The 26,654-nt window shown below is 38.8% G+C and overlaps 1 protein-coding gene across 1 annotated transcript in view; it reads right to left on the bottom strand.

Moving 5' to 3' along the window:
- TRPC7 (transient receptor potential cation channel subfamily C member 7) overlaps positions 1-24,772 on the bottom strand; it is a 106,586-nt gene extending 81,814 nt beyond the window's left edge. The window contains exons 1-2 of the mRNA XM_036424952.2: positions 24,480-24,772; positions 15,155-15,932 (exon numbers count right to left, since the gene is read on the bottom strand). Of these exons, the coding sequence (XP_036280845.1) occupies positions 15,155-15,932; positions 24,480-24,481 (780 nt within the window). The 5' untranslated portion in view covers positions 24,482-24,772. The remainder of the gene's footprint in view (positions 1-15,154; positions 15,933-24,479) is intronic.
- Between the last annotated feature and the right edge of the window lie 1,882 nt (positions 24,773-26,654).

Here is a 26,654-nt window from a genome sequence, read left to right as displayed (position 1 = left end):
TCCTCTCAAAGTATTTTATTGTATTGTACTCACTTTTTCACTCAAAGGAAGAACTTTACAGCTTCTCTTAGGCATATCTGAATGTTCGCATCACTAGTTTTGTGCTTAGGGGCCATTATTAAGTAAAATAAAGTTTACAGGAGCACAATCTCTGTGATATAGCAACAATTGGTCCCATAACTGAGATGGCTGCTAACAGACTAATGGGCAGGTAGTGTATACAGTGTGGATACCCAGGGAAAAGGGATTCACCTTCTGGACAAGACAGAGCTGATAGTTTGCAATTTCATCATACTACTCAGAATGGTGATCAATCTAAAATTTATGAATTGTTTATTTCTGGGATTTTCCATTTATTATTTTCAGACCACGGTTGATTGTGTGTGACTGCTGAAAGTGAATTTGTGGATAAAGGGGGATATACTTATGATTTATTAGAATGCTCCATTCTTTCCACTTTGGTGCCTCTGTCCATTATGTTCCCAAGCCTGGACTGATGCTCCTCTTTGCCTCCTCTAAGAAACCCACTCCTTCCTCAGATCAGCTTGAAGGTAACCCCAGAATTTTCTTATGTCTTTGGGGAAATGCACTGTTCATGCTCTGGAACCCTGTCAAAGTGCTGTCTGTATTTTTGGCATTTTCATACTTAACCAATTATTTGTATATTGCAGCCCAGGACATGCCACATTATAGGACTCAATAAATTTGCATAAAATCACTTAGTACATATATTCTGATTTAAGAATTTTATTTGTAGGAGGCTGAGGAGCAAGTAAGTGCTGGGATGTGGCTCTTGGGGAATTGATGTAGGAATAGCAAGGAGGGTATACTGGACTCTTAAGAGTTGTCTTGAAGCCAAAGCTGACTGATGGAGGCTCATTATATTGTGCATAGACAACTACAGTAAGTTTCTAAAAGCCTCAGAAGACATGAGTAAAAGATAAGTGATTACATTTAAATAACTTCAAATGTAATCAGGAAAATCAGAATCTAGCTTTTTGCCTAAAGTAATTTATCCAGTGCATGACTGAATAACACTTGGAAGTAGGACTCTATGTGCCTATTTTGTAAAGATAAAAAAAAAAAAGACTGAGACTTTGACATGATTTCATCTATATATCTCCAAAGTTTCCACTGTTACCTATCTGCTGATGACCCCTAGGTTTTTACCTCCAACTCCAACCTAAGGAGATGATTTAAATATTCATCTGCCAAGTGGCCATCTACACTGATAAGTCCTGCACACAGAAGGAAGACTTCTTTTTGCTGATTAATCATTTAACCACTCTAGTCTCTTCTTCATCTGTAAAACAGGAATAATAATCATTTTGTAAATCTCAGCTTAGATGTTGTTTATCAAAGTGCTCAATAGAAATGAGGAGCAAAAAGGGCTAATAGGTAAGAACTCATTTAAAGATTACTAGTCTAAGCACCTGGCTTAATGAATGAGGAAGAGAGAGCTGCAGAGCAGTGAGTGGCTGGGCCAAGGTCACCTGGCAGTTTATGGTGGAGCCTGGTCTCCTCACTCAGTTCCTTTCCTTCTGCTTTGGGAGCCCCATCTATCAAGGCTCCATCCTAGCATTGCCTGAAAAGGTCTTTATGATGCCATGTCACTGGTGCCATATCCTCGGGAGAGAGACTGTAAGGCTCCAAGCTATTTGGTTTCCTCAAACAATCTCTAATGATTACCATGAAAACACTCATCAAACATTTCCTTTAAGTTGGGTGGGGAACGTCAGGTCCCCGAGCCACATAAGGCCCTTGAAATAATTTAGTCTGGTCCTGCCAAGGCATTAGGGATGAGTTAATTAAATGTTTGACTAAATATAGCAGGCTAATTTTTAAGTTGATAATTTTGTATGGCTCCTGAATGATGTTATAAATATCCCAAATGGCCCTTAGCAAAAAAAAAAAAAAAAAGGTTCTCCGCCCAGCTTTTGGTGAAGAAAAGATCCAACTCTCTTTGATGTCTGATTTCTAAATTGGTAATCTGAGATGAGATGCCATTGGGGAGGGGGATGTCTTGCTCTCACCTTTTTTTTTAGCTGAAGTAAAACATTTTTTTTTGTCCTTTTCCTGCACATTTCCTGGAGCTCATCTCCATATGTTAAAATACCAGTTTTAAGTACATAAAACATCAAGGTTCTGGTATGCTGTGGAAGGGTATTGGGTGAAAACTTTGGAGTACAGACTTTAAGCAAAATCAGTACTTACCAGAGAAGATTGTCATCAGAAAGATTCTTGGGCCACTGTTTTCAAAGTATGTAAGAGAATCTGGAAAGAACTATTAACTAAACAGGCAGCACCCTGGTCTTCATCATCCAATAGGTCAGCAACTGTATTAGGTTCCTAAGAATAAAAGCATGAGCTCTGCCCCCCACTGCATCCAAACAAATGTATTATTAGTAAATGTAAAGTGTGTGTTATTTCTAGGATGTGTGTGTGTGTGTGTGTGTGTGTGTGTGTGTGTGTGTGTGTGTGTTGTTTGTGTGTGTGTAATATGGAAGATAATCATGCTACCAAGCATTTGGAAAGTCCTTTTCTGTTTGAGAAGTGATAATATTTAGAAAACTTTAGCTTCAATCATTCTTATGTCACTGTAATTTTAGGACTAGATATACAACTTTAGTTTTCTTATTTTTCCTGGGTCTTACATCATACTGCCCATACTGTGATCAGAGACCACACTTTCCAACTTCTGCAGACCTACTGATGTTTATAAGAATGCTGATTGTACTATAATACCGTATTTTTCGGACCATAAGACGCACTTTTTCCCCCCCAGAAGTGGGGGGAAAAAGTCCCTGCGTCTTATGGTCCAAATATAGCCTACACATATACTTTAAAAAAAAAGTTTTTTTACTTGCCCGGCTCTGTGTGGTCTCTGTGTGCTTGCCTGGCTCTAAAATGGTTCTAAATGCTGCTGTTTACTTTACAGGGTTGATTACATGTGTTTATGACTGTGATGTTGGGTTTTAATGCACATAAAATATTTTAGGACACTATTTGTTTCAGAATCTTTTTTTCTTCATTTCCCTTCTCTAAAAACTGGTGCATCTTATGGTCCGGAGCATCTTATGGTCCGAAAAATACGGTATATACCACCTGGTCTCTTTTGTGGAGAGCTGATGGATAAGTTCATGGCCTCCTAATGTTCAGGCAATGCATGTTTTAAAATGAAGCCTGTATTGGGAAATTCAGTGTTTATTGAAAGTTTCTTATCATTATATTGTGAGTGTATATCATGATAGGCACTGATTACATATTTTAGAAATGGAAAAGAAGGAGGGAGACACTTAATCCTATATAATAAAAGGCTAATATGCAAATCAACTGAATGACTGGTCACTGATACACACTGACCACCAGGAGGCAGACACTCAGTGCAGGAGCTGCCCTCTGGTGGTCAGTGTGATCCCATAGGAGGAGTGCCTCTCAGCTAGAAGTGGCTCACAGCTGGCAGTTAGACAGTTGGCGGGGAGCAGGCCTAAGCCATCAGTTGGACATCTCCCAAGGGCTCCCAGACTGTGAGAGGGTGCAGGCCAGTCTGACTATATGAATTTTGAGCACTAGGCCTCTAGTTCATTCATAACAAGTGCAGTTTCTGAATGATGGATATTTTTTTCACTTTGCAATCAAGTACAGTTCTGTCAGTTTTCTTGATTAGTGTTAAATGGAACTCTATCTTGGATCCAGGAGATGCAATGGCATTTGCCAACTTATAATTCGTGTGTTTGAAGGGTAGCAGAATATGCCATCTCCAAATATGCTACTTTGGTATAAGGATTATATTGAGCTGAAAGCAATTAAGAAGAAGTGGGTACAGAAAAGCTCTCTGCCCTCCCCCTACTTGTCTAAAAGCTGGACATATATTTATTTGTAAGGGTGCCCTCCCTTCCCTCTCTACCAATGACAAAACAACTTTAGACCTTTATCAGCTAGAGACAGCACTGGAATTATCAATATAACAAAACCTGGTTAAAACTAGTCCTCATCTACCTCATCTACTAGACTTACCATCCCACAATTTTATACCTCTAGAAGCTCCAAGTCCTTATCCTTTGCATTATCACTTCTCTAAAACTGAATTTTAAGAGCTATAGAAAGTCCTCACCATCACTTTGAGTTACTCATTTCTGAGTTCTCCCATATGTACATGCTAATAAACTTATATGTGTTTTTTTTCCTTATTAATCTGCCTTTTGCCTGTTTAGTTTACAGTGCTCTAGCTGGAGAAGCAAGAGGGTAGAGGGAAAACAATTTTTCCCTCCCCTACAGCCTAATAGAGGAAGAAAAGAACCATGACTTTTTACCATTATACAACCTAAAAACCAAACACTAAAATAGTACAAAGCTATGAACTCAGAAGGGTGGAGGGAAATCATTTTTCCTTCCCTACACGGGCCTGCCTGTATCTCCCTGGCCGAGGACTCAGATGTCCTTTTTCACATGGCCCTTCCTCAGCCCCTGGGGCCCACTCTCACCCTATACTGGGCCACAGGGATTGTTTGAAACTCAGTGATGAATTGTCAGAGATTTAGTTTTATTTATTTATTTATACATGTAGGGACTCTTGATTCATCAGAATGGCATAAAGAATATTTTAAGCTAAAATTTTCTGAATAAACAGCAGCCTAACTTGTTTACTTCTTTTAAACTTTTTAGCAGAGCCTCCCCAAAATATAGCCACTATAAATCTGCTGGGGGTGAGAGAGTGGAGGTGGGTGTTGTATTATAGAAAGAAAAGAGACTGACCCCTCACACTCAGGTGAGAACATCACAAACTCTCATGCCTTCCATTTGTTTTCCCAAAAGCCTGAGTGTCTCCTAACAGTCCTTTTTCCCTTTAGAAACTGTTTTCTTCTCTCTCTTTTCCCACTAAGTTGGTATTGTGACATATGTATTAGGTCTTTTATTGTTCAGGTAGCTGCTACTTTTAGGGACTTCTGTATGAATAAGCTCTGTCTTTTCTCCTGTTAGTCACAGCACCCCACTCCCCCAAGATTGCAACCTAAAATGTCCTAGCAACACAGGACACTGAAAATTTCCAGGAACTGTTAGTTATAAAGTGTTGATGTCACATGAGGGAAGTGCCAAAGTTACAATATTTAATGAGAAAACCAGGATTCCAGATTGTTTATATAGTCTTGTTAGCATTGCATAGAACAAATCTATGCATAGAAAAATATCACTGGATCTCCATATCAGGTAATAAATAAGTCATACAACAGAGTCTTAGGAATAAAACTTGAGAAATGGGTAGAGAAATAGTCACTGGGATACTGGACTGGAATGGAAAGTCCAGAAGCAGAAACCTGTGTATTTGGGAATTGGTGTGTTATAGAGGTGGCATCACAGGATAGTGGGGAAAAGTTAGATTATTTAATAATGGTGCTAGGAAACTAACTCATGGAGAAAAGCAAAAATCTGACCCAAACACCCTATAGATAAAAGTGTTGGGGAGGGGAGGAAAGAGATCAACCGAAGGACTTGTATGCATGCATATAAGCACAACCAATTGACACAAGACACTGGGGGTGGGGTGGGATGAGGGCATGCGACAGGGAGTAGGGGAGGCTGGGAGAAAGTCAATGGGGGGGGGAAAGGAGATATATGTACTACTATGTGTAATACTTTAAACAATAAAATTTTATAAAAAGTAAACTCCAATTGTACTATGGACTTAAAAAGATGGAAAAGGACAAGAACCATATGGTTTCACACTTTTGTGCGATATAAAACAGAAAGCAGCAAACATAACAACAAAAAATCCACCCTTATAGATACAAATGTAGGGGAAGTGGGAGAGAGGCAAGGTTGAGGAAAAGGGGGTCAAATATACGATGACAGAAGGAGACTTGACTTTAGGTGGAGAGCATGCAATAGAGTATATAGAAGATGCTTTGTGGAATGCACTTGAAACATAATCTTATTAACCAATGTCACCCCAATAAATATGGTAAAATAAAAGTAAATGGTATATCTCTGAAGGCAATAGAAGAAAAAAATAGGTGTGATATAGGATAATATCCTTGTGACATTGGGTGGGGAAGAATTTCTTAATAAAACTAAATGCACAAAATCTTTCAAAAATAAGGTTTTTTTTGGCTCAACAAAAGGTTCCATGTACATATCTAATAGAGCAGTGACAGACTGGGAGAAGATATTTGCAATACCTGAAGTAAAGAAGGAACTAGTAATAATATATATGAGTAACTTGTGAAAGAAAATGTAAAAATACCCCCAAATATTGTAGAAGGTCTGTTGAAAAGTGGGTGAAGGATGATAGGAAGAGGCAAGTCACAGAAAAGAGAAACTCAAGTGGCTGAACAATATATGAAGCACCCAGCTTCATTAGTAATTAAATGCAAATTAAACTCACTTTGCATTCCTCACACTGGCAAACATTAGAAAGCAGGGTATTACCTAGAGCTGGCAGCACATGGCAAACCAAAGCCCTAAGGGCAGGTGTCGGGAGCATCAGTGGTGCTGAGTGGAATGAGCCAAGAGCAGACCTTACGGGTCTATAGCACATGAATGCTAAATGAGAATTGGAAGCAGGGACAGGATGTTCTTTGCGGCATTATTTGTGGTAACAAGAAATTAGAGGCAGTCTAGGTATCTATTACTATGGGAATGAGAAAGTGAGAGGTTGCAGATACAGATAATGGAATTTAGGCCTCAGACAGAAGCAATGGACTAGGTTTATATACAGCAATTTGGAGAGACTAAAAATCTTGGTAATGAGTGAACGAGTAAGAAAGATCACAATTTTATTTTACGATTCCTTTTACTTAATTTATCAACACACACACGCACCAGCAATGTATGTTTTTCTTGGTCTTAATTAGCGTGTAGGCAGAGGTTACAGGACTTTGATGGTCTCTGGGTGTTCCATCCTCTAGTCTAGAGCTTTTCACATAGTAAGTTCAAAAGAAATATTTCTTGAATAATACATGTAGACATATATACATGCATACATACAGACTACATATACATATATATATATGCATATGTGTGTGTGTGCATGTGCATTTTTGAGGTATGGGAAAATGGGTACTTAGGAGGGGCAGTTCCCCAATTCTAAATTTCCCCTATTCTGTCAGTTACTCCCACCCCGTACCCACCAGCTTTCCCAAATACCATATGCATAGATGCACAGAATTCCAATTTCTCTATCTCCACTTGTACCTTGGTCAACAGAAAAGCATCAGCACCCTTTTCCTTTCCTCCAGACTGACTCCTATTTTTAGGACTGTCTTTGGCTTCCCAGAATAACTGACCTCTAGCTTTCTATCTTGCCCTGCTGTGAGGTTCATTTCCCCCCAATTTATCTCAACTTGGTACTTTCCCATAGTATTGGGTTGTATAGTATTCCCTGAAAACTCACATCCTTCCTGGAACTTCCGTATGGGACCTTATTTGGAAATAGTGTATTTCAGGTGTAATTAGATAGAATGAAGTCCTTCGGGAGTAGTTGGCTCTTAATCCCAAATGATTGCTGTTTATAAGAATGTCTGTATAAGAAGAGAATAAGGGACACAATTACAAACAATAAGACCACTGTGTGCCAACAGAAAAAGAGATTGGAGTGATGTGTCTTCAAGTTAAGAATCATCATGGCAGCTAGGAAGAGACAAGGAAGGATCAGCCTTCAGAGAGAGCATGGCCCTGTACCTTGGTATTGGACTTCTGGCCTCTAGCACTATGAGAGTAAGTTTCTATTCCAAAGCTTTGGAGGAAGAAGGAGAGATCTAGTCTATACCTTTATGCTAAAACCTGCTACAGGTGAATCAAAATAGGAGGTAAAATTTAGCCACTTTCCTCTACTTTAATTAAAATTTTACTTGATTCATGCAGCCATCAGAGAGAAAGATGTCCTTAGAATCTGGAAAATATAGTAGAAATGTCAAAATCCAATGGAATCCTTATTCTGGGACTTTACTCCTAAACCTGCTTTACAGGATCTTTGTGCTGGTGGTGTTTTGCAATGAACAGTTTGCCCAGACCTGGGGAATGAGTTTCTCCACCTCTACAGGAACCTTGTCTGACTGTGCTGTTACTCTGATTGTGATGAATCACCCACTGGTTGGGATGTGCTGGTTCTTCTGCACTCAGGTGCCACTCATCCCCTTCCTGAGTGGACCTCCCCTTCCTATAGTGGTCATCCAACTTCTTTCAGTATGGTCCCCTCCAATCAATTTCTATATTAGATAAAGTGGATTTTTCCAAACTGCAGGTATGAATCACTCCCTTATCTGATGAAACCTTCCAATGGCTCTCCATTCACCCTAAAATGAAATCCATCTTTTAGCCATAGCTGCCAATGGCAAAGTCATGTCTGAAGTGTTCTTCTTCAACACATGCTACCTCTCTTTTTTACTCCTTGCAATGGGGAGCTACTCACAATTCTCTAATAGGCCTCTCTTTCCACTCTCTGCACTGAGGTATTTCATGTGTTACTTCTACACCTAGAACCATTTCCCCATTCCATGCTGGCTCTTTATCTCTTTCATACCTTTGGGTTTTCTTTAAACACTACATCCTCTTTAAACACTGGCTCATACTAGAGGGCTAACGATGCTGAATGTAAATTATCCGGCAGCTCTGAATGAGGGCTTATCCAGTTCTGATATTTTGAAAGTCTATAGCCCATCTCCCATTTTACCCTCCTGGAATATTTTCCATATTAATCTGAAGGTGAATTTGTTAGTAAAACACATGCCTTTAAGTAATTTATATAGTATTGTAACTTTTTTCAGAGATAAGTCCTGTATTTTCCTCATTTCCATTTGATTTAATTTGTGCTACTTCTCCTTGACTAATATTCTCTAAGAACTCTTTCTATTTTCTCCATATCTCTGATATTTCATCATGATAGTTATACTTGTATAGGAAATTATTTTTTCTCAAAAATTTTTTTTGTGTGTGCAATGATGAAATTTTTCATGGAGATATTAAAAAAAAAAAAAGTAATCGCTCTGTGTTTCACAGGAGCTGTGCCTGCCCATTTTCTTTTCTCTCCTCTGCTCCTTAGTCTTCTTGCCCATGCTGCTTCTTTTCACAATACTTAGAAGCACTCCAGGCTTGCTCAGTTTCACTGTCTGCATTTTCCAATTGAAAATATCCCCTTGCCCTCTTTTTAGCACAGAGCTTACATGTACAGCTTATATTATCTCTTGGTCAGAAAAGATGTCTTGGTGGGCAAGGAGAGAAGTTTACCAAAATCAGGAAGACCTTTTGAATAGAAGAAATGCTGACACTTAAGTTGTGTTGGGAGGAAAGGTTGTGGCACTGAAAATCCAGTGGGCTTTGGGGAACAAAAAGGGATCCTCACTGAGTTTTGTGTGTATGTTGTGGGGGAGTTTCAGGTTCTCTGCAATGTTTTATATTGCTCATCTAATTTAATCCTCATAAGTACCTTGGGAGGCTATTATTCATTAAGTCACTCACCAACTCATTTACTGACTGAGCTAATATTAGGTATTGAATACCTAATATGTGCCAGGACTTTCTTGAGGTTAAGTGGGATGAGACATGGAAAGCTCTTAACAACTGGGTGAACCATGATGTCACAGAGATTAGGGTAAGAGCAAGAGTTTGGGTGAGGAAAATAAGCATCCATTCTGGCCTCTTACAATTTTAATGCCTACCCGCTTACAGCTTTTCAGATAAGAAAACTAATTTCCACTGGATTCTCCGAGATTGCATGGTTGCCAGGGGATGACTCTGGGACTGGAAACCTGGTCAGTCAGATTCCAGAGCCAAGCTTTTTGTGCTCTATTTCAAAGCCTTGAGGAACTGAAGCATTGCTGCCCTGGGTGCTCACCAGAGCCTGTCCACTGCCCTTGTCCTTATTGAACAAAGTGGCCTCCTTTACCACCTATATACCTGTCACCAAGTGGACACTGGCTTATACTCTTGGCATTAACCCCAGAAGAGGAAAATCATTTGACTTTAGGCATTAGTTATGACCCAGTGAAAAATTGTCATTAAAGGACAGATTAATTAACTCTTTTTCTGTTACGATTTATTAATGAAGATTCTGGCATTAATAAATGCTGCTCCAGACATTTAGGTAGAAAAGTAGAAAAAGACAAAGCTAACATGGCAGAGGTCACCTCTGTTTCTTCTCTTGAGATAAGCCAGTCCCCAGATCTTACTGTCAGATTCAAAAGTTGATGATCCTGGCCCCAGTGTGGACTCTTTAACTGGCATGGGTGCTCTTAACCTCACCTTACTTATACATGCTTGGTGGGGGGCCATTCCACCATAGCACATCACCTGACATATGTCATCTTTCTCTTTCTGCTTCTGCTCTGCATTACCAGGTACTCAATTGGAGAGTTGAATGACCCAGTCAGATCACTGAGGGTACTGGCGATGGCAAATAAGTGAGTGCTTTGAGGAATTTTCTGCCAGTCTCTTAAATAACAACTGCTTTTAAGACCTACAGCCTCCAAAGTTTAAAAAATATTTTTCCAATGGAAAAGGAAACCGTTTTCAAGTCATTTGTGTATGTTAAGTGGGCATTTGTTTATACTACCAGTCAAGATTTCAAACTTCAAGAAAATATATTTTCCCAGAGTGTTGATCTATAAAATTTAAAAATTCTAAAAATATCCAAAGCATGTGAGAAATAGGTGCAAACACAGATTTCACTGGAGGCAATGGGTTCGTTCAGCCTTTGGCTCTGCCTCAGGCCCAGGGTGGGCCTTTCCTCAGACTTCCTGGCTTCTGGCTCCCTCCATAAGGCCAGAGTTCAGATGTGCTCTGAGCTGTCTCTCCCACAGTACAGTCACTTCTCCTCCTTTCCCTCTCTCCTTCTCTTTTCCATTTTGATAAAGTTTGCAAGTAGGTTACAAACTGTCATTTCAACATCTTTACCTTCCACAATGAGATTTCACTAGAGATCATAATCATAGCACTTGGTAAATTGGTCTGATTTGTCATTATTTGCATTTTAATTTGTGGTATTTTAGTTACACTTTTTTATTGGCCTTAAAATGGCAACACAAACATTAATACCTAATTCATTACTTATTTTTCATAATACATGTGGATAGCAGCTCATTGACAAATAGAAAGTTAATCAACACTTTGAACAAGATAGGATACAAGTCTATCTTTCTGCCTCCTATTCTTCCCCTCTGTGCTCTGTAAGGATAAATTGCATGTGACTGCAGCACAGTCAGCAGCTTCCTTGCTGATGTTTTGTCAGCAGGAAATGCTTTCTCAGTTGTAGTTTTATTGTTATTCAGAATGATCAAATCCTAAATAACTACCGTAAAGTGTTTGTTGGGCTTCCACAGTTTCCTGACTTGGGAACAAGGGATACTTTTCAATTTAAGCAAAAGATGAGAGAGCAAGAGGTCCCTCCAGTCCCCATCCTGTTTCTTCCTTTCAAAGCCTTGAATCTCATTCTATAATATTCTTTGTTCTTGCCTCCCTTTCCCATCTCACCCCTGTTAGGTATTGCTGTTGTCATAACTCTGAATTGGAAGAAAGATGTAATGCCTGTAATCTTTTCAAAACAATAGCTCCATTAATAAACAACATGCATAACAGAATGCCAAATAATTTGGGAAGACAACAGCAAAATAAAGTGAACCCTGAGCAGTTTTTATCAGAAAGATGACCAATAAAGAAAACCAAGCAGACTCATTCAAGAGAAATGTAGAGAGAGACCTTATTATATTATATTATTGGTGGCAGTAACTTGACTGAGGTAGGCAAAGTTCTATTTTTTACTATGCTACTGCAGGTGCTTCTACACAGAGAGAGCAGAACCTGTTGCAGTAGTGAAACACCTCTGAATAGTCCATTCCATGCTGGATTTCCCCTTCTCTGTCTCGTACCACATAGATAAACCAATCAACCAAAATGTCATTGGGCTAGTGCTCTCAGATACCACATACTGTGGGCAAGACCAAGAAAACACACAGCACCCTCCAGAGTTTAGTGATCATTGGCACCATACAGTGCATTTAATGATTGATCTTTAGTTATTTAATGTGGTTTGCTTTTATCCCTTCAGCTATCTTATAACCTTTAGAGCTTCCCCATTTCACCATGTTCATCAAATACCTCTATTAAATCCATATATGCAGGAAGAGTTTAAACCATAGAAATAGTAATCACTTGCTTCATTAGTTGAAATGATTATCCTTTTAGGATTTTCTTTATTAAATATTTATGGAATGCTTACTAGATTACTGGGCACCATTCAAGATATTAGGAAGGCCACAGTGACCACATTGAGTTTTAATATTTCTCTAGACCTAAGGAGATTTTAGAGGGGCATAAGAAAATCCTTGAACAGCTGTATCATTTCCACACTAAAAATAATGGTTTTCTAGCAGGCATCTGACACCAGCTACAATTTATTGGAGACCTTGACATTAGCTGTACTGGACTGTTCTGGTGGTAAATTAAAATGTCTCCCAAAACTATAGCCTCAGCAACTGAATCAGGTTTTCATGCACAGTGTTAGTCAGGAGCGTCACTCCCAGAATGTGTGTTTTAAAGGCTCTGAAGGATGACATGACATCTCCATCGAGAACCTGATAGCTGTGCTATACCCTGTGTCATCTCTGTAACACATGGCTACAGTCAGTAATGTGTAGTTCCCTTAAGGCAGAACAGACTCCAAAAGAGTGCACTGTATAACACGTGCATTTACTCTTTACTCTTTTATTACAATTTGACTTCCCTCTTGCTAAGCTATTCTCTTCTCCAAGAAGATTTATAATGTCAGGAATCCACGTGCAAGGAGAGTTTAATAAGTGATACAGTTCTGACGGGACACTTAAGTTAATTTATGACACTTAAGTCAATACCTAAAAGACATTTCAAACAAAGGGGGATGTTAGTAGCTAGTGAATGTGTATTTATGTGAATTCTTATCTGCTTAAATCATTGCATTCGTCATCATCTTAGTAGGTTCTTAATTATCCATAATTTTGATAATTTACTTTTAAAATAAAAATACCATAATAAATGCTTTTAATAAACTTCCAATTCTAGATATTATATATACACTAAAATAAATCAGACTTCGCATTTTATTAAAAGGAAAATAAAAAAGCCCAGATGTAACTGCAAATGTTAATCTAGCATAATTTTATTTAGAATGGCTGGCATGCTCCCAGATTTCAGATAAGTAGAGAGTTGTGCCATTATTCAGATAATCGAATTAAGAAAACATTTTTTTCCTTGAATTGTTTTCTTTGCCAGAAATATCTAAATTATTTGGCTTAGCCATTTTCCCCCCCTACATGATGTATATGCAGATTTAGTCTGAAGCCCAGGGTACAGCAAAATTCCACCAGGTTTTCTTGGGACATCGTTAACTTTATTGCTGGTAGGTGGAGTTTATCGTATAGAAACAAGGAAAGGAGAGGCAGTAGTTACATTTCTTGTGAATTTCTTTGGGTAATCTCTGCATTTACATCCACCAATTTTTCTAGATAAGGCTATGTATAAGGCAGGAGTAGGAAAGTGTCTTCAATTTAGCAAATGGGTCAAAGATGGGAGGATAGATGGAATAAAACTAGTTAATTATAATATTCTTCATCTATTCACAATTTTTGGTGCTCTGCACTTCCTGGTTCTTTTGTCCCTGAGTGTGGGTGATCCCACTCCTACAGAGAGGTTTCCTTGGCCTCATGCATGCAAAGCTAAATTGTCCCCCTCTTTAGTTGCAGTGCCTCACACTCTAAATCTTCTAATTCACCTTACCTACCAGCCAAGTAAACCCCCAAATGAGCTTTCATCATTTTAGTACATACCCTAATCACAAACCTCCAGTGGCTCCCCATTTCCTGCAGGATAACACCCAAGATAGCCCTCATATAAATCGAGGATAGCTGGATGGCTCAGTTAGTTGGAGCATCATCTCATACACCAAAAAGGTTGTGGGTTCAATTTTTGGTCAGCACATACCTAGGTTCCGGGTTTGATTGCAAATATCTCTCTCTCTCCCCACTTCCTCTCTCAAATCAATGATAATAATAAGACATATCTTCAAGTAAGAATTAAAATGAAGGTAATAATGGTATCCATATAAATGATTGTTGAAGGGATTAAACAACATCATATTAAGGTGCTTAGTCTTTGGCACACAGTAAGTGCTCACTAAATGGTTTACTTTTAATTATTACTAAACACTGTCAAAAGAATTAGACCCCAGTCTTCTCTTTTAGGGGGGGAATGTCAGTTGACAGGAAAAACATAGGCCCACTATTGAATAGTGGACTTTGGAGATGGTCGCCTTCTCCTGGGCTCACCTGGTAGGTACAAGTATTATCAGGGTGGCTGAATTACAGGGCTTTGTCCCATGCCCATCTACTAGGGCACATGTGTCAAACACAAGGCCCTCGGGCCAAATCCGTCCCGCCAGGCCTTGCAATGTGGCCCGCACCGCGCTGTCATCACTGCACTCCGCTGTGTTTCCATCACAATGACAGTTTATGACTGTTCAGTAAACCATTCGGCCCGCGATTTAGGCTGGATTTTAGATTTTGGCCCCTTCTCTGATTGAGTTCGACACCCCTATACTAGGGTAATAAGCCCAACTCTACAGACAGTTTTCATTTTCATGTGTCTTCTCCTCAGCCCTTTGACAGGACAAAGCAATAGCTTGCTAAATTGAGTAAAGCTGCTGCCAAGTCTTTCTAGCATTAGATATGAGACTAAGTCTAGGATTAGCACAGTCCAGGCTTGGATAGAGGTGTGCACAAGACAATCAGAACCATGCAGGTGAGACTGCAAGTCCAAGACCTGGGTTAGGAAACCACCACTGGACTTCCTGGCACTCCTGAGCTCTCTGGGGGCAGAACTGAGGTATTTGCACCAGAACCACAGTGTAATTCTGCCTGCCTGCCATTTATCTTCTACAGCATGAGTTGGTGTGTAAGTCATCTCTCTACCACACTTACATGGTTTCAAATATTCCATGTAATGCACTGCTTTCCCCCCCCCCCCCAGGCCTATATCTGACAGATTGAGGAAGTGCCCTCCTCCCTGTGAGCCCAAAAGACAGGACCTCAACGCTTTCACCTGTGTTAGATGGAAGACAACCTGTTTGGCTACTGGGCACACCTGGAAGAGCCCACTGCACAAGCTGCCTGCAGGGTGGTAAGTGGTGAATTACCTTGAATTCAGTCTCAATGTTGGCTAGTCTGGCTAATTCATTGCTTAGCTCCAGAGCGGTGAGGACAGGGTCTTCACTGGACAGGGACAAATAGGCAGCACTTGCTAGTCCCTTGTAGGCATTCATGCGGGAACGTGAGTGGCTGAAGGAGTCCTTTCGCTGCTTCTCGGTGCACTCATTGCATTTGCAAAAGTAGTCATGTGGCCGCTCGATGCGGGCACCCTTGAGCAGGAGGATGTGCACAATCTCGTACTCTTGGCAATGGGCTGCCAGGATGATGGGTGTGATATCGTGGGAGAAGCGTGTGCCATCCTCATCATAGGCATAGAAGTCATCATCTCGGAGCTCCTGCTCTAGTGGGCTGAGCGTCAGGCGCTGGCCCTGAGCAAAGGCTGGGTGGTTGAGGATGGCCTCCACAATGCGCACATAGCCCTTGCTGATAGCCAACAGCAAAGCATCCCCCACCCGTGCCAGGTTCTCCTTCTTGAGTAGCAGCTCTGTGACCTCCAGGTGTTCATTGCCCACAGCCAGCTGCAGTGCATTCTGCCCCATGTAGTCCACACAGTTGAAGTTGAGGGTCTTGGACTCTTCCAGCATTTTCCTGACCACCGGGATGTTGCCATACTCGGCTGAGTCCAGGAAGCGCTCCTCCTCAGGTGTCAGGCTGGTGCCCTTCTCATTAAACATGTAGGCGGGACCCCGGATGGCCTGGCGTCGGCCCTTCTCCCTCAGTGTTGTGTGCCGGCGTTGCATATTTTTGAAAGTGCTGCTCCCCAACCTGTGGGGTGACAAGGCAAAGATGCTTGGTTACTCTGCTATGGGCCTGTGGGTTCCCTAGGGACAGAGCAAATAAAAATTGTTGTGATAAAGAAAAATTTCATGATTGGAATCTTAGAAAAAAATATGAAATTTTATTAGAAATAATTGTCTTATTACTGAGATTAAGATAAATTAGATGACCTGAACTATTCTTATTCAAGTGAAAGTATTGAATTCGTTATCCAGCATCTACACCACTTGGGGGGAGGAGTGGTAGCAGAGCTGAAATGTGGTTTTAGGTGGAGTGTAATGGGAGATGGAGGTGGTGGGTTTGGGTGCTGATCTGGCTGACACAGGCCAAGGGCTGTCGGTTTTATTTCCATTTGTACGAAGTTGAGTATGTCACTTTAACTTCTCTGCACTGTAGTGCAATGCTTCTTTGTGCTCTCACCGGTACAATGTGAACAACTTGTGTGTGCCATAGGGACCATAGGAGGGTTAAATGAGGTGATATGTATGTCAAAAGTACTTAGTCAATATTGGTTTTATTGTGTCTCCTTCTGCCTATTGATATGCTCATTTCTCCAAGGACTATGCCATAGCGATGGCCACCATGGATACCGCTGCCTTTGTATTGTTCCCAGTGACAAAATGCAATAACATGCAAGCCAGCCACACATTTGTCATTGCTATCCTGTATGGTAGGGGGAGGGAACCTTTTTTCTGCCACGGGCCATTTAGATATTTATAACATCATTCGAGAGCCATACAAAATCATCAGCTTAAAAATTAGCCTGCTGTATTTGGTCAAACATTTAATTAACTCCTAGTACTTGGCAGGGCCAGACTAAATGATTTTGTGGGCTTTATATGGCCCATGGATTGATGTTCCCTACCCCTGCTGTATGGGGACTGTGCTTACTTTCTGTCCCCATGGAGCCTAAGTGCTTATGGAAGGTCAGGATGTGGCAGGGAGCATCATCCCACTTACTGATGGTCACATTGCAGCCCACCTCAAAAAATTTAGCCATAACTTATTAGGATCAAACCTAGGTGTTTTTTATGGATGAGAGGGCAGGTCAATTTATATACAGGTTCATTTCTAACTTATTCTTTCCCATAGTGTAGAGTTAATAATATACTACTAGTAAAAGCTATTAACATTTATTAAGCAACTACTACATACCAGGAGCTATACTAAGAAGTTAATGTACTTCACATGCATTACTTGTATAATTCTTGCATCCACCGTATGAGATCGTATTGTTTCCTTTATCGCAGATGAAGATAATGAAACAAGTATGGATGAGAGATGGGCTTTGAGGTGAGAAGGTTTAGAATCAGAAGCCTCAGTCCACTTTTGCTAGCATTGTGACTTTGGAAAAGTTACCTAATGTTTAGTTTGCCAGAGTTTTAAAGTGGCAGACTAGAGAGAAAATAGCCATAGTGTAATTTGAGCTTGAACCAGATACTCATCTCCAGCTAGTCTTCAGATATTGAGCAAGTCCCCAGCTCAAGATGCTTTAACTATGAGAGAGAGAGAGAGAGAGAGAGAGAGAGAGAGAGAGAGAGAGAGAGAGAAGAGAAAGAACGAACCTGGACCAGACATTTCCTAACTCTCTAAGAACTTGAACATTTCAAACTTTTCTGATTCTCCACTTGGCCCTACTTATATTTTTATTCTCCTTTTCTAGTCTACCTCTACTCATATTACTCAAGTACTATTAGAATGGCATACATTTCAATAAGTGAATATATGTTCTAAAGAGGAAGACACTTGGGTATTTGTTTTGGACTACTTTCCATGTTTCTCACTTTCTGTTTGTTATTGGTCATGCCTCCCTGCATTAAGAATACTAAGTATTTCACTTAAATCATTTATAAAAAGTAATCACAGAGGAAGGCTTTTAAATTAAACCTAAGGATTTGAGATTAAAAAAAAAAAGTAGTGTCAGTCTTGTGAATAAAAAAAGGGCTTTATTTAGTTTTCTGCTCATTTAATTGTTTAACTTTTTGAGAACCTTTTGGTTTTAGCTCCTTTAGGGGAACCTAAAGCAAAGACTTGGAGGTCAGAATTTGTACTCTCATTTTACCTGGGCCTGAGTCATACTTCTTGGGAGAAATTGCTAAACTAGTCAGTGGAGCAGCTTCTTTAGCTGCAAAAGGTAAAAGGCATAATTATGGGCAACTCCCTCAAAGGGCAGCTGTGGGTGATAAAGCCTAATAGAGTGCTTTATGCTCCTTTAGGAAGAGCATCTGAACTGCCATCCACTTTTCTAAAGTGCACTTTGATAGAAAATGGCTGGATGAAGATTTTTAGGATTCAAGTTCATGAGCTCCTTCTGAGCCCATTACTCTCAACAATTCTATTCCAGAGAGGCTGGCTGCTCATTGATGCCAAAGCAGACCATAGGTTGGGAGTACAACCAAGGAGGGACTCACAAATAGGATGCAAGTATGTATTATTATAGGTTTTTCGAAAGAAGAGGAGGTGATTTAGTTGAAATCACCTGATTTTTATTCCCAAGGGGGCTAGTTTCAAAGGATGTTACGCATTCAGTTTCAAGATCTGTCATCTGTATACACAGACTCAGGTGGGAATTTAGCCTGCAAAAGACTAATATATAGCCTGTTGTATGATGATGCTTCTACCCCTTTAGGGAGCACCTTTTAGGACTTGGATATCACAATTCTACCGAAAAAAAAGCAGTATCCACTCAAGAGCATCTGAGCAGTATGCGAGAGATGAAATGGCAGCTGTCCTGGAAGGGATTTGAGCTTGATTCTACATCACTTTCCATTAGAAGTCTGCTCAAGAAGGCAAATAGGTCAGACTCCAAGGTCAAAAATATACAACTATTACACAACAACAAGCCATGGAGAGATTAATTCGAAGGAAATATAATAACTACTGAACCAAGTCAGGGTAGAGAAACAGTTCACAAGGAACACATAAATACCCAATCTAAATTTAGAGTCCACATGACTATCATACACTACAACCTACAAATTTAAAGGATGTTAAAGCATTTATTTGTTAATTCCCCTCATTACACAAACAAACATACGTAGCAAGGTATTAGCATTCTCATTAAATATCCTATATAATAAATGTCCTATTATATAGGATATTTTCTGGGTGGAGAATCTGAGGTAGGTGACACAAAGAATAAACCTTAGGACAAGTAATTTCTACACAAGAGTAGAGCATCATATATATCTTGATGTTTCTATAACAATTACCTACATCTTATCAAAGAAAAATACATATGTATGGATAGTACTTGCCCGAAGTTAAAATGTCCTCACCACTTGCCATGCATTCTTTTACAAATGGCCATGAAAGCAGATAACCCAGAGTAGTAAATAAGCCTTTTCCCCCAGCCCTTAAAACCTCAGCTTTGGTATACATTTGGATGCTCAAGGACTTATCAATTCTGCTTCTTTCCTAGCAGAATTTGGTATTGATAAAACCTTCAAATCATGTATGCACACAAGCATACATGTGACTCAGAGAGATTACTTCCAACATCAGGTGTTTCACAGCAGACCCTGAAACCACATGAATTAATCCAGATATTGGTGGAGGCCTTTTATCCTGATGTCCATCTAATAATGTTTTTCAAACATTTATTTTTCAGCTTTAAGGTATAACTGACAAATCAAATAGTAAAATGTTTAAAGTATACATTGTGATTATTTGATATATGTATACATAATAAAAGAAATCTCACCATCTAGTTTACACACTATCACGTATATGTGATTATTTATACACACACACACACACACACACACACACACACACACACACACACACCCCAGAGGCCCGGTGCATGAAATTCATGCATGGGGGATAGAGGGTGTCCCTCAGCACAGCCTGCACCCTCTCCAATGTGTGGGATTGGGCCTAAATGGGCAGTCGGACATTCCTCTCACAATCCAAGACTGCTGGCTCCCAACTGCTCATCTGCCTGCCTGCCTGATTGCCCCTAACTGCTTCTACCTTCCAGCCTAACTACTCCCCTGCCAGCCTGATCAACACCTAACTGCTCCCCTCCTGGCCTGATTGCCCATAACTGACCTCCCCTGACACCCTGGTCATCCTAACTGCCCTCCCCTGCCAGCCTGATCACCTCTAACTGTCCTCCCCTGCAAGCCTGGTTGCCTCAACTGCTCTCCCCTGCAGGCCTAGTCACCCCTAACTGCCCTCCCATGTTGGCCTGGTTACCCCTAACTGCCCTCCCCTGCAGGTCTGATAAAAACTCCAATTGCCCCCCCCCCCTGCAGTCCTGATTGCCCCTTACTTTCCTCCCCTGCAGGCCTTGTCCCCCCAACTGCCCTCCCCTCTGATCGCCCACAACTGCCCTCCCCTGCTGGCCATCTTGTGTCCACATAGAGGCGGCCATCTTTGACCACATGGAGGTGGCCATACTGTGTAATGGAGTGATGGTCAATTTGCATATCACCACTTTATTATAATAGGATATTATACACACACGCGCACATGCACACATATATATTTGATGAGAACATGTAAGTTCTTAGCAAATTTCAGTTATCAACTATGGTCACCATGTTTTATATTAGATCTTCTGATGTTACTCATTTTAAAGTTGAAAGTTAATACCCTTTTATCCACCTCTCCCTAGTTCCCCCATTTCAATATTTATACACCTAGGAATACATTAGGCTACCATATTGTTGTAATTTAATTATGACTTTAGTCAGGTTTTAGCTATGTGGTTCACTTGGATTGGAAAGAACTCATAAAAGATAGTCAGAAAGAGGAAGTCATTTGGGCCACCAAAGCTGGTGGCCAAAGCTGACATTCATGAATGAGATGTGTTTCTCTGAAAGACTCTGGGGATCTTGTCACAGCTTTAGGGTCAGTAAGGAGCAAAATGATTCTCTCTATGGTGCAATTAGCATTTGATTGCCCGTACTTTGATATTTTTCTTAAAAATGAACTTTGAATGCAAATGAATTTTTATTTGCATATATTATTGAGAATAGTGAGTGATCAAACTCATCAAATACCTCAATTAAGATACAGTTTTTCATTTTTCATAAATGCATACATTGACATTTGATGTCATTGAGAAGGGTTCCAGTGGAAATAAAACTATGTTTGAGAGAACTGATTATTAAATTCCCTCTTAAACCCTTGGTTGCTATTTTTATCAAGCTGCTCTTACAGATGCATCAGCCAGCCAGTCTGAAGGAAGCCAGATGTCAGTGATCCATGAGAAGTATGAATTCTGTATCCTAAGTGCAGGGATTGTTGTTAATTACTGATGAGAAAAGGCCACTTAATCAAAATGTCTTTTTAGAGATATTTGTTGTCTTTTTTTTTTTTTTAATTGGGACATGCACCATAGATCTCTGGAAATTATCCAAGCCTTTAACCAATTCAGTTTATAACATTCAACAACTGAACATAGAAGCAAATAAAATCCAAGAGTCAGGCTCGTTACCCAGGACAACCTAGTTCTGGTCTATACAAGTGTGCATATTGAATTTTAGTCCAGAGCAACAGCGGTGAAATAGTCAAGTGATTTAGAACTTTCTCCTAAACCTCAGCTCTCTTACCAATGGAAAGAGAATGATTGAATCTATCCTCCATGTGCTTCAGAACCACAGTGGGAATGAAGTGATGTATGCTAAATGCCCTGAATACTATAAAGCGTTATACAAATGTCCATGACAGTAAAGATCAAAACCCTACATATCAGTACATGTAGGTAAATGATTATAAATTGGCTAACAGTTTACACTGTTATTTTCCAACTTGGCTATTTTTCTAAATTGCTATATAATATAATAGTGATAGTTAACATTTATCACATGTTTGCCATCTGACAAACACTGTATTAAATACTTTATATGAATTATTATTTTAAACTTATACAAATCATATGATAAGCTTAGCTATTTTCCTCTTTGATCAGTTATAATGATTAGCATTATGACACACAAGCCACATGGCAGGCAACTGCTGAGTATTTTACATGCATCATAATTTTAAATTCTCATAAACTACTGCATGACATAGTATTATTATTATTATTATCTAGTAGATAATGAAATGAGGCTCAACTAAATTAAACACTGCCAAGACTACACTACTTGTGAGTAGTAAATCCACTATTAGGAGTCTGATTTCAAAGCCAGTGCTTTTGGCTGATATACTATTGCCATCTGTCTTCCTCCTGCATTTTCTATGTTTCTTTATATTGTAGAATGCTTCAGTAGAGTGCAGGATTTCTGAGGGCAGAAGAATATAACTAGCTTATATGGTATATATACCTGGCATCTAGTACTTACAATGCCTGGCCTATGGTGCATGATCAAATAACTTTATATATTTTTATATTCTTGATATATTTGAGGTTAGTCATTAAAGAAGACCAGTAAAATAGAGGTATTAATGTTTAATTGTGGCTTCTTACAAAAATAGGAGCCATTAATCCTTTACTATATCCCATTTGTAACTGAGTTTCAATGAAAAATTAGTTTCTACTTAGCTCCTCTATAAATAATGGCCCATAAGTTGCAAGATGAGACAGCTAACATCAAAGGGTATATGGATGACTGGGGCAGAAGACTGAGGCATTCCCACTTCTGCATAATACTCCTAAATTTTTTTAATGTATTTCCAGAGGCGTTCAACTTATTTCTAGGTATCATCTTCCTTATTCTGTTGAAGTTGAGATAAGATAGTGCATATAAATTACAATGCCTAGTAAGTGCTCTAGTAATGTTGGATAACATTAAGTATTTTAGTTTATTACAATTATAATAATTGTGGATCTAGAGTATTCAAGTTGCCACTTAAGCTAGAGATAATAATTTATACAACACATGTATTTTGAATAAATATATCCACCTTATTTATACCATGAATATATAGGAGTTTATATACCTTGTCAGTCATGTCCTATAGGAAACAAGTAAAGTATCCTTCTTTTAATTACAATGCATTATACCAATATATACTTTCCAAACAACCTTAGATTGAAACTATTATCTAGTGCTCCTGAATGTTAATAAATTATTTTATCAGCATTTTTTCACCAAATCATTATATCTGTAAACATTTACAAAAGAGGTTATTCTCAATATTTTGTAGGTACCTTATATAATATTAGCCATCCAAGTATAACTAGTGAGTTGTGTGTGCTTCTTTTACTTCTTTTTTTTTTTTTTTTTTTTTTTAAATCCTTATTTGTCTGTGGAACTGGGAAATTAAGAAACTGGATGTTTAGATCTCATTGTGTATAGCCCCAGATAGAGCTGAAACAAATTCTAATAGTTATGTTTTGTTCCCCAAAGGGTTGCCTTGTAATAAAATAGATATTTTTTCATTGACCTTGATGATAACAGAGTTTGAAATGAACATCTTCTACCAAAAGAGTAAGAGAGGCTCTTAAATTGTGAAATGATCATCCTGAAAAAAGTAGCATAGTGAATATTTAACTGGGGAAAAATGTTGATTGCTTTTCCTAAGCAAGAGATCCTGGAAGTTCCATGAAGGATACTGCATGCATTTGCAATTAATCTCAATGATACTCCATAGTTCTTATTTTTTCTGGGTTAATTACTGCCTAAAGGAGTTAGCTAGTTTACATGCCTTAAGCTCAGAAACAAATGTTTTTGGAAAGATATTTTTATGAAATTATATTTGTGACATAGACCTTTATAAGTTGTTAAATAATTGAGTTTAAAATATCTTAGTGAGTTTGAATTATATCCATAATGGATATTCTGGATTTAATGTCAATTCATTCATAAATCTTTGTGCCCAGTGTTTCAAAAATAGGACCCACCAGCAGGTGGCATTCTGAGGCAAAAATTCATGCAGTTCCACCAGACAGGGTCGATCTTTATTTCCTCTTTCAATATACTCTGAATCCATTAAGCCTTTAAATTACAATGAATAGCAGGGGCATCTTGGTTATGTCTATTCAATCAAATTTAAGTGAATTTACAAATTCAAACTTAAAGAGGGAGATTCTGTGTTCCAGTTTCAAAGCTTGTGTCAAATCCCTGCTCAGATTAGATCTTTTATTAAGAATATATTCATTATGTTGAAATTTACGTCTAAAGGATGTATCTTCAGCAAGGCAAAGGAAAGAAAAATAATCTCTTCTTCTCACCTATTCTCTAGTGGTGCCTACTTATTAAAATATAGCCTCTGCCCTCATCCTACCCTCATATTTATATTAAGATAAATATAACCACAAACAAACAAACAAACAAACATTTAATTAAGAAACTGCCAGTAGTGAAATAGAAAACAATACTCTCTTCTGAGCTTAAACTACACTCCAGTACAAAGGACTGGGCTACCAGGATGAGTTGTAAACTTAGACTTTGAATGAGAAGTAAAAAAAAATTTCTCTATCAACCCAACAAATAAAGATTTTAGATCTAGATTTACATCTAAGTATTCAAGCAATGCAAGAGAGGGAGAGGGCTAATAAAAAATTTAATTCTATATTTCAGTAAGATAACAACCTCTATTGGAAAAAAACAATATGAAAGAATCATCATAGCTGCTTACATTGAGGGTGAAATAGGAAGGCTTATCTCTCCTTTAAATGGGAATCTGAAGTTGAGTCGAGGGAATCTGGCTCCCCATGGGTGGTAGTCGAGGAGGTGCTGCTCTCCGTGGTGCTGAAGTATAGCGCTGGTCCAGTGAGTGGAGTTAGAAGGATGTGAAAGCGCGCACTTCACTCCTTTGTGCTGTGATGGTAAAAACTCGCCTTCCGAAGCAGACCCGCCTTCCTGTGTCTGTTTTTCCTCTGATCCGGGGGAAATTTCCCAAGGAACATGACGGAGAAGGATCCGTGTGTGAGACTGGCATGCGGAGTGGTGATGGGTTGGTATAGTCCCCACCCCCTCTCCCAGACAGTTGCTTTGTTAGGGAGGTAGCAACTCTGCTGAGCTCCTCAGGATTTCTCCCTACCCCTTCCACTCTCCTCCCACCCCTCAACCCTCCCATCCCTACCTCAGTTATATAAGGCAGCAGGTTCTGGCTCCTGAGGCAGAATATTGATCTGTTTAAATAAATGAAAAATGAGGAATGAATTAGTTTCTTACGTGTTGTGTCTCCTTATAAATTTACAGAGGGGAGGGAGTTAAAAAATCTAAAGCCAGAGGAACCTGAAATATGACAACAGTAGTCTCTCTTAATAAGCTTTACTGTGAGTGATGCATCTTCTACCTTTATCTTTTTTATTTCATATCTTTTTGCATTGTCTAGGAGCAAGAAGAGCTAATTCAAGTCTGATGTTAGTAACAGGACTGGAACAAGATTAATTTTCATTTGTAATTTCCCATTTTTTGAAAGGAAATTCCTAATGTAAAACTCCATTTCCTCCACAGTCCCCACTCTCATCAGTTGCTATGTTAACAAGTGGTCTGCTCTTTTAACACTAAAATATTGTATTGGCCTCATTGGATAGAAACCTAATTGAAATTCAGGGTCGGACAAAAGTATGTTTACAGTTGTGAGTACAAATTATGTGAAACACAGAGTTTATTCTTCTATTGTTATTTATTAATTATTTCCTACTTTAGCCTCACCCTGTACTTCCTGTGTGAGGGAAACCAGGATTACTCCCAGGATCTACTTTGGTCACTGAACAATAAATCAAGTCATATATTAACAACTCACAGTCTGTAAAGACAGTGTATGCAAATGCAATATTTAGGATTAAAAAGTTGGCTTATAATGGATTTTGCATGGTGCCATTCTAGGTTTATATGTAAATCAAATGGCATAGTTCATTAGTATGCTACTAGCATTTACTCTGAAAAGAATATAGTATACAGAAGAAGACCTTGGGCTTTTGATTCACTAATTAACTGTGTTACCTTTGGCATAATACTTAACCTCATTGAACTTCAGAGTTCTCCTATGTATATAGTGGGTAATAATGCCTTTTTCCAAATTTGTAATAATTAACTGGGAAATAACAATATATAGAGCACCCAGAAGATTTTAGCATTTAAGATATGCATAATAAGTTTGAGTGTTCTTCCCTTCTTGCTCGAGAGAGATTAAATTAATTCTCTAGTTAAAATTCTCTAAGAAGCTTGGCACAAATGCATTTTATTTCTGTAGGCTTCTATAAAAGTCTTTCAATGTTAAAGATTATGTTTTGTTGAATAAAACACCTGTTCAGAAGTTAAAAAAAATAACACTAAACATTTTTATAGTCTGAAGAACAAGATAATTTTTAAAAATTATAATCAGCAACAAATACATTTAATTATTTGAAGAAAATACAAAATGTGTAATTCAATAAAAATGTCTTACACAACCACAAGATTAGAAGATTAGCTGTGACACTGATAACATCTTGTTGATTAGGAGTCTCATCATATTGATTAGTGAAGCAGTATAGAAAAGATACTCTTAATTATAAAATGCTTCCTTAAAAATACAGTGTTGTAGCTTTTAGTTGATAACAGTGGAAATTGAGTCTTATTATAGTCTGTTTTTAGTAAGTAACCAAGAGAATATTTCCATGATATTTTGACATGAACTAGTCTTGTTTCTATTCATGATGAGCTTATTAAAAAAATCATATTTTTAAGAAATGTGTCAATGATGGTACAGTTATATATATGGAGGAAGTGAGCAGACTATTTTATAGGTACATACCTGAAGAGAGGTCTGAATCAGGCCAGACAGTTCTTCAAAAGTGATAGGATAGGATGATGTTTAGTG

The sequence above is a fragment of the Pipistrellus kuhlii genome, unplaced genomic scaffold (assembly GCF_014108245.1).
Source record: "Pipistrellus kuhlii isolate mPipKuh1 unplaced genomic scaffold, mPipKuh1.p scaffold_m20_p_8, whole genome shotgun sequence".
NCBI lineage: Eukaryota > Metazoa > Chordata > Mammalia > Chiroptera > Vespertilionidae > Pipistrellus > Pipistrellus kuhlii.
This window is presented reverse-complemented; position numbering and strand designations above follow the sequence as displayed.